Source organism: Calypte anna, chromosome 2 (assembly GCF_003957555.1).
Source record: "Calypte anna isolate BGI_N300 chromosome 2, bCalAnn1_v1.p, whole genome shotgun sequence".
In the NCBI taxonomy this organism is placed as follows: domain Eukaryota; kingdom Metazoa; phylum Chordata; class Aves; order Apodiformes; family Trochilidae; genus Calypte; species Calypte anna.
Window position 1 is genome coordinate 119,937,789 of NC_044245.1, and position 8,841 is coordinate 119,946,629.

Consider the following 8,841-nt stretch of genomic DNA (forward strand, 5'->3'; position numbering starts at 1 on the left):
GCATCCATCTTTCTGCGCTTCCCCGGGGAATGCTCGGAGCGGTTTCCCCCGAGGAGGGGCCTTCCTCTGAGCGGTGCGGGAGCCGGCTGAAGGGAAGGACGGGGGGTCCCCCGCACCGTCCGGGCACCCCCATATTTTAATTTCCAAGAGCAGGCCGAGGCGGGGCCGGCACAGCCGCCGCTGCGCACCCGCGCAGGCCTCCTGCCCCGCCCGGCGCAGCGCAGCGTGTCGAATCGAACCGAGCCGAAGGTCTCCGCTGCGGGCCGAACCCAGCTAGGCCGAACCAAGCTGTGCCGTGCCGCCGGGCATGGCGCCGCTGGTTCTGTACCACTGGACGCAGTCCTTCTCCTCGCAGAAGGTGCGGTGGGGGCAGTGGGGGTGCGGGCGCGGGCGGGCTGCGGGCCGCGGGTGGGCTCCTCCCGCACTGCCGCCGGGCACAGGCCGGCAGCCCCCGCGCACCCACCGCGGGTGCTGAGCATGGGGGCGGCAGCGCCCGGAGGGGGTCGGGGTCCGGGCCGGGCGGGTCTGGGTCCGTGGATGCCCGGGGAGTGGGTTTCCTGGGGCAACGCGGGTGATGCCGCTGCAGGTGCGCTTGGCGATCGCCGAAAAATCCCTGAAGTGCGAAGAGCACGATGTGAATCTGCCGCTGAGCGAGCACAACGAGCCGTGGTTCATGCGCTTAAATTCTGCTGGAGAAGTACCTGTCCTGATCCACGGGGAAAACATCATTTGTGAGGCAACGCAGATTATCGATTACCTTGAAGCAACGTTTGTTGATGGTAATCCCACTGGTGTTTTGCTGTGAAATCCTTCCCCTTGTACCTGTAGTGTGCAGCAGTGTTGGGGTCAGCTTTGTATCAATGTCTTGGTTCATTCAGGACCAGAAAATGTTTATAGCCTCAGCAGTCACTGTCAGGCACTGGAACAGGCAGCCCAGGGAAGTGGTGGAGTCACCTCCCTGGAGGTATTTAAAAGATGTGTAGATATGGTGCTGAGGGACACCATTTAGCAATAGGCTTAGCAGTGTTCTAGGTTAATGATTGGATTTGATCATTGTAAAGGTCTTTGCCAAACAAAATGGTTCTGTGGTTCTAAGTGGGTTCTCCTAATAGGTGGTGGCACGGGGTAGAAACACATTCCCTTGAAATGAATGGAAGGCCTCCCAGCTCTTCTGCAAGCAGCTGCAGATAAAATCCCCCCACTGTCCTCCTCACCCATTCAGGAGTGATGGAGAAGTCAAGGAGGGCAAGCCCTGAGCTGTGCTGACCCTGTGGGGAGGCTGCTGTGAAAAATGATGCGGTGAACAGAGAGCTGCACAACTGTGGTTGCCAGGCAGGTCCTGCTTCTCTGTGAGGGAAAAATAAAAAAAAAAAAAAAGAAAAGATGCTTAATTCTAGAATAATTTTGGGTGGAAAAAAAAAGAAGTAGAATAAATAAATTATTTTGGGGAGGCAAAATGGAGTGAGGTTGTAAAAAGTAGAAAGCAAAAATTCTGAAGTGCTCGCATGCAGGCTCGTGAAATTCTGAAGATAGATTGCCTCAGTTTTTGAAGGAAATGCAAAGTTATGCTTTTTATATGTGAAGATGTGGCATTTTGTGTTTCAAGTGTTTAGCATTATGATTTCTAAGTCATGAAGAAAATTTCATTGTTGGGTGAATATAATATGTATTTAATGAAGGCATTTTCATCAAATGAGAAATTGGTGGCAGGTAGATTGAGGGCAGGGTAAATCTCAGTGGTGTCTAGGAGTACTTCTTGTCATGCTTTGAGTAGGATTCCTATACTGCAATTTTCTGCAGTCGTTACAGCTGGAACAACAGAACCTCAGTTGTGCCCTACTCTGAGAGGACTAGAATGTTGTGTGTCATGGTTGCCCATTCCTAGAAGTAGGAAATAGGTGCTGCAACCAGATTTCTGATATGAAGGCCTCTTAAATACATGTTTATGTGGGTTGCTGCACGGAAACTGGAATTACTCAAAAGTTTTAAAATGAAGCATATGTATATACATTTTTTCCTTAACTTTACTTTTAACTTCGTATTGCAGAGGGAGTACCAAGATTAATGCCAGAAGAAGGGAGCATGTATTATCCAAGGGTTCAACATTATAGAGAGCTTTTAGACTCCTTGCCTATGGATGCCTACACACATGGCTGCATCCTGCATCCTGAGTTAACAGTGGACTCCATGATTCCAGCCTATGCTACCAGCAGAATTCGTAGTATGTACTAGTATAGTTCTGAATGCCTGCCAGTCAAAAGGATATTGCATTATATTCATCTTCTGTCTTCGGTGCACCTTAAACAGAATATACTGAGATTGAGCACAGATTTCCAGTGTTAATTTCAGTCCTTGATAATTTATGCATATACTTTTAATTGATTTTGTGTTATGTTTTGAAAATGGAAGTGCATAGCTTTTTTTTTTTTTTATCACATCTTAAAGCATAGCTTGCTTTCTTGATTTGAGACATTTTTTTAGCATGAATGTTACTAGCCATTTCCTTTGCTTGCTCAACCTCCCTTCCACATTGTTTAATTTTCATCTTTGAAAAGCTGATCTTTTTCAGAGTGCACATACCACCAGCCAGTTATGTTATTTTTATGCATACCAAATCTAATGAAGCAATTAATTTCATATGTAATATTTTAGTTGTGCAATTACAGCCTTCAATTTCTACATTCTTCAATTTCACCATCATGTCAGGTTGAAACAAAGAATGTATAAAATTGTGAGTTCATTATTCTCTAGCAGGATGTTTTTATCAGTCTAATAAATTAGACTTAATTGGAAGTAATCTTAATTATAAAGTACATATGAGAGGTGATTCATACCCTATAATTTTATTTTTGTTCACAGTTTATTACTGGAACTACTTATTTTAGATGGTAACTTATTGTTCACTATCTGGTGGTATTCTAGGTCTATAAATAAAGCATTTTCAAACAAAGCCCTATTTTAAGGAGAGAAAAGTAGAAATCAGTAAAATTATGTTAAGTTTTTTGCATAATTGCTTCTTTAAGTCACATAGAGTGTTTTTCTAGAATGTCCATCTACTCCATAACAAACATTTCCAAAAGGGATCACAGATTTTGATGTCACATTTTAGTGTGCTGAACACTTCTTGGTTCTGTATTTAGTGGCATTTATGCTTCTGCTGTGGAATTATGCATATGACCTACACAAAATCTCAGAATGGGCCTATCTACACTTCTGCAGTATGAAAAGTGTGTTAGGAGCGCAGGAACTGAGGTACCAAAACACAAGAGGCCCAAGGTATGTGAAGTAGAATTTCATTGATTTAGCACAGGTTTTGGCAACAAAATAGTTTTATCTGAATAAGAGAGACATATAATCAAGAATTCCTCATACTTGCCAGGCAGATCACCACTTGATCAACCTAATGAAGAGAAGGTTTGGTGGGGTGAATTTATACAGCAGTTAAATTTTCCAAACCATGATGTTATTGAATCCCAATTTGATGGTGATGCTTCATTGAAGTACCACTTTCCATTTCACCAGTGGGAAATTTTTACACAAACTATTGATCAGTTCCTATGGGTTGCATTATGGGTACTTTTGGATGCCTAATACTATTCGTTCTTTTTTTTTTTTTTTTTTTTTTTTTTTTTTTTTTTTTTTTTTGTATCAGGCCAAATAAGTAACACAGAATCAGAGCTGAAGAAGCTCGCAGAAGAAAATCCAGACCTTCAAGATGCCTATATAGCAAAACAGAAGCGTCTTAAAGTAAGGAAACTCTTTGTCTTCACCCCCTTTATTAGGAGCTGCTTCTTAGTGTCAGATTTTTTTTCTGTCACAATGTAAACATTTGTTTCACCTCTCATTACCAGTAGTATCACACAGTGGTTTAGCCCTACAAAGGCATGAAGCAGCCTGTCCCCCAGGTCAGCTACACACTTCAGGTGTGTGCTGAAGTATTGGACCGGTCCCACTGGCTTAAAAGGTGAGTACATGGCAGTGCTGGTGTTGGGCTCTTGAGCACCCTGCAGGGTGAGGCAAATCTTGATACCTACCAATCCTAATATTTGTCATCTGTTACCTGAACTGTCACCAGTATCCAAGTGGTATTCAGCTGACTATGTGGTGAAAATAATCACGTTTTATAAAATAAACACTGTAGTAGCTAAGTAAAGGAACAAAGAGTAAAACACTAACCAGTATCTCTCTATCTTCAAGTCAAAACTGCTGGATCATGATAATATAAAGTATCTGAAGAAAATACTGGATGAACTAGAAAAAGTTTTGGATCAAGTTGAGACTGAATTGCAGCGGCGAAATGAGGAAACACCAGGTAAGGAATTATTCCTACGAAATCCTGTTGATGCTTATGTTTGGGGGGACTCTGTAAACTGGTTGACAGCACTATTGCAGGACTGGTTTTAATGTCTGCTATTTCAGTCTTTTAGCATACACTGATTTAATTTCACAGAGGGAATAAATAGTGTTTTAAATACTAGTTTAGATTACTCTTCCTATCAGTCAGTTGAAGTCTTACAAGAGTGCTTGATCATTTGCAATATTTTATAAACAAAGAAAAACCTAAATTGCAGAATGTTATTGTTGATAGACTGTTGCTGATAGACTGCAGGTCTCAGTTTACTGTGATTGGGACCGTAATTTGTAACACAAGTTTATTACTATCTTGTTTAAATACTGCACCGATACTTGTGTTATACACAGAATTAGCTATCTGGATAAGCACTCATATCATTAAGCAAACTCCTTCCCCTACTCTCTTGAAAAACAGTAGTGTTTTTAGGCTGTCCACTCTGTTGAATGTTAGATTTTGTTTAAGTGGCATTAGTTGTCTGCTTATTCAGGTTGTGGTCCAACTCCCACTGGTGCTAATAGGAATCCTTCCTCTGACTCCACTGGGAGCTACATGAAACATCAGTCAATACCAGCTGGATCTGCTCAAATCAATAACTTTTTGCATTTGTCTCTATAAATAGCTGTTGTAATATACATTACTATCAAGACAGTAGGTTTTAGCCAGAAATTGAAAATCTATGTTGAATTTTCTACTGCCTCAGCAGTGAGTTGTAGAAAAAGGTTTTAATTCACAAAGGATGTGAAAATTTTGATCAGCAAAAATATCACCTTTCCAGCAGCCTCTTTGCTTTCCCTGGTGCAGAGCTTTTTCAGGGAGTTAAATGATACAATATTGAGCTTATGAAAACCAACAGACTTAGTTAAGCATAGGACTGTTAAATGGCTCTTGGAATTTTGTCTGAGGTATCCACATTTTTTGAGCTTGTGAACAATGCTTCTGCCAGGTCCTGGCCCACTGCTAAGCTTCTGCTGCCACTTGCAGGCATCTTTCTTTCACCCAGGTTAACTTCTTTGGTCTTCTTTTCCATCATCTTGTTTACATAATGCACTGGATGAATTCCTATCCTTTCAGCAAGAGAAGATGTGTTCATTCTCTGTAGAGTCCTTTCTTCCAGACCTGTATAACAGTTGAAATGAACTGGTGCCAGCAGTGTGCCAAACTGCTGCTTTCCTCTGGTGGCAAATGAGTTGAGAGAGATGCTGGAGTGTTTCTCTTTCCACAGAGGTGTTGCTGAAGCTTCATGGCAACCATTTTGCATGCCTCTTGTGTGGGAGGAACTGCAAAAAGTTGCAAATGAGGAGGGAATGGCATGGTACTGTTTGAGATCTAGGCTGCAGCAGAGTACTCCTGGGGGCAGCTATGCTAACTACCAAATTTTGTGTCCTGGGTTTCAAAAGCTCTCTCAGTGGTCAGTTGGGGTAATCCCTTTCAGATCACTGAAGTTTTGATGCTGCCTGCACTGCCTGCTCTGAACCATGCCTCTAAGATTCACCTCTTCCCTTCGACTGGAAAGGGAGCCCTGGGTCTCCATCTATGCCCCTGGCTAATGGTGGGCAGGGTGAATATCCATCAGTTCTCAGACTTCTCAGTCTAAACAACCCATGGTTTGGGATCCAGGAGGCACAAAAGAAGGAGTGGTAGACAAAGTAGCATAACACTAAGCTGGTATTCTTGGTGCAGGTCAGTCATCTGATCCACTTCTTTTTGACTGTGAAGCCTCCAGCAAATTATCAGTTCTTGAGTGTATGCCATAGAGCTGAGTGACATAGGCAAGATGATAAACTCTTTGGACAAGCAGTAGCTTTTCAGTAAAAGCTAAACTGCCTTCCTTCTTTCCAATTCTGCTTAATTAGATCCAGATTTCTGAAAAGTAGTTGAGGAAAAATAAGTGTTTACTGTGGGTTTTAATTTATGAACCTGAAATGTGGCTCCTTTTGTCCTTAACAAACCTAGGCCAGGCTGCTGAGCCTAAGGCTTTACTGAATTGTGTGAAGGAATGGACAGGGATTAGTAAGATGTTCAGTGATTAAATTAAATCTTAGCTGAAGTATTGGTGCTGTTTATTAGACAACATTTAAAAATATCGCTAAATTAAATGTTATCCCATGAAGGCTTCTACGTGTGCTCGTATTCCATTATCTCCTAATTCTTTATGTTTTCTCTCTGCTTAGAAGGTGAAAATCAGCCTTGGCTCTGCGGTGATTTCTTCAGCCTGGCAGATGTATCCCTTGCTGTCACCTTACACCGCCTGAAGTTCCTGGGATTAGCAAGAAGGAACTGGGGAAATGGAAAGCGGCCCAACTTGGAAGCGTATTATGAGCGTGTCCTGAAGAGAAAAGCATTTTACAAAGTTTTAGGACATGTCAACAATATATTAATCTCTGCTGTTCTGCCAACAGCTTTCCGTGTGGCCAAGAAAAGGGCACCCAAGGTTCTTGGCACCAGTCTGCTGGTCAGCATGCTGGTGGGAATGGGTTATCTTGCTTTTGTGTGTCTTCGGAAGAGGTTTGCCAACATCACGTTCTTAGTTAGAACCAGGCAAAATTATATTTAGACCCACCTGCCCCTGGTGGTGAGTAGAGGGCATCTCTATCCCCGAAGAATCTATCTCCAATGAAATACAAGCATAGAAGAAAGGTTATGTCTGTGAATTTGAGCATTGTCACCCAGGATTCTCCTCCTGCTGTTGCATAATTGGATTGGCAATGCCAAGATATTTGTGGAAGTGTACACTGGGGACACAACAAAGGAAAGAAGAGACTTGATTTTCAGATGAGGACTTCTAAGAACTGTGACAGTGCTTTGTTGAAGTATTTATTGTCTCCTTAACCCAGTAGCTAACCTAATTATATTGCTTTTACTTAATAGAGGTGCAGCAATGTGACAACTTTTCATTGTGGGTGAAATACATAATTGTGCAGAAACCAGCATTGCTGAAATACTGAAAACAGCACTTAAAGACTTGGAGTGGATTTTAAGTGGAATGTAAGCCCTGCACCTGTCATGTATGGCAGTGACTGTCTGTCTGCTAATTAATGTATATCAATTTGTAGTTGGACCTTTAGGATTGTGTTAACAAGCAGTCTTGTGAAGCCACTTTTAACACTATATGTTCGTGCAGTAGTACAGGAAGAGACCTAAAATACTGACAAAAACCAGGGATTTGCTGGCCACACAAATGAAATTCTCCAGGGGCATCAGTGATCAATTGATAGTAAACTTCATCTGAAATACAAATGGGAGTGAAAAACCTCAAATTGACAGCATTTTGGGTAGCCTTTGGCCCAGCCAGGTATCCAGCTCAGGTGCAGCCCCAGGCTGAGTCAAAACTGATTATTTTGGGGCACATTTCCTGGTTTTCTTGGTGTAACTCACTCTATACAGGTGTCTCCATATTAGTGCCCCATGTAACTACTGTTGTTTCCACTCTGAGCACTGGTAATTTTTTGCACACTACTTGCCTATGTTAGCAATGTGCCTCTATGAAATGTTTGCTCACAACATTGCCACAACCAACTAGAAAACATATTGACAATAGGTTTCACAAAATACATTTTGTAAAATTAATTTAAAAATAGTTCATTATCTGTCAGTCTGGTTAGGTAGCCTAGATCAGAGATGAAACTGTAATTTAACAATCTGTTTACTTATGGAGAGGTGTCATTTTCACGCTAAATGAAAAATATAGATCAGTTTGAAGACAGATAAGTTGTACTGCAGAAATTTTTTTTGCAAAGCTGCACTCTTGTAACATGTAGGATAGGTATAGAAGGACACTGATTACTCCCCAGTACTTAGATGATGCTGACAGTTTTAGTAGGTTTGACTTTAAGTCCCATTTCAATGAGAAACGCACATTTAGCTGAAAGTATATATGGAATAATTTTCCAGCAAGAAAATAATTGGGAAGGGCTGAAAATTCTCATGGCAGTTTAGTGAGATTTTTGTATTCTTGATGAATGTCTGAGCACCTCTGAGTTTAATTTACAAGCTGTAGATAACTGCAACAAGCAAAACATGGCTTTAAATGTTTGCCTGTCAGCAGACAACACTAACAGGCCCTAGTACAGATCCAGTGCTGGTGGCCATGGTTTCTCTGCACAATTGCTTTTGGCTGCCAAGGAGACTGGCTCTCAAGTTTGCTGGAGAGAACTGAGGCAGTGTCTTTTTGCTGTTTCTGCTACCATCTAGCAGATATCAAAATGGGTAAAATCACAAATACTCCTGCTTATAATTTAATTTTGTGTTATTTGTCTAGCAAAAGACATTGCTAAATCTCATTGCTGCTTTTCTGTAATAAGAAACATCTTATCTAGGAAACAATGCCTTTTTTTTTGTTTGTCAAATACAGTTTTATATAATTCTATTTCATGACCCAGTTGTTCTCAAAAACTTGTTGAATTAAATGTGCTTTGCTTAGAAAAGCTTTAATATCTGTAAAGTTTAATCCAACAATACTATTAATGTGCTGGCAGCTTTAACTGAGT

General features: G+C 41.5%; 1 protein-coding gene across 1 annotated transcript; it reads left to right on the plus strand.

Annotated features, from left to right (window-relative positions):
• The first annotated feature begins 298 nt into the window (after positions 1 to 298).
• GDAP1 (ganglioside induced differentiation associated protein 1) lies at positions 299 to 6,908 on the plus strand. The gene is made up of 6 exons (XM_030445425.1): positions 299 to 358; positions 587 to 779; positions 2,048 to 2,221; positions 3,653 to 3,747; positions 4,198 to 4,312; positions 6,526 to 6,908. The coding sequence occupies exons 1-6, from the start codon at positions 308 to 310 to the stop codon at positions 6,906 to 6,908; spliced, it is 1,011 nt and encodes a 336-aa protein (XP_030301285.1). The 5' UTR covers positions 299 to 307.
• The last annotated feature ends 1,933 nt before the right edge of the window (positions 6,909 to 8,841 follow it).

What these genes read in the sequence shown, in the direction of transcription:
- GDAP1 (XM_030445425.1), top strand. Translation starts at nt 308, where the DNA reads ATGGCGCCGCTGGTTCTGTACCACTGGACGCAGTCCTTCTCCTCGCAG. An exon ending in TGAAGCAACGTTTGTTGATG is followed by an intron (nt 780 to 2,047) that starts GTAATCCCACTG and finishes TTCGTATTGCAG; the next exon opens with AGGGAGTACCAAGATTAATG. An exon ending in TGCTACCAGCAGAATTCGTA is followed by an intron (nt 2,222 to 3,652) that starts GTATGTACTAGT and finishes TTTTTGTATCAG; the next exon opens with GCCAAATAAGTAACACAGAA.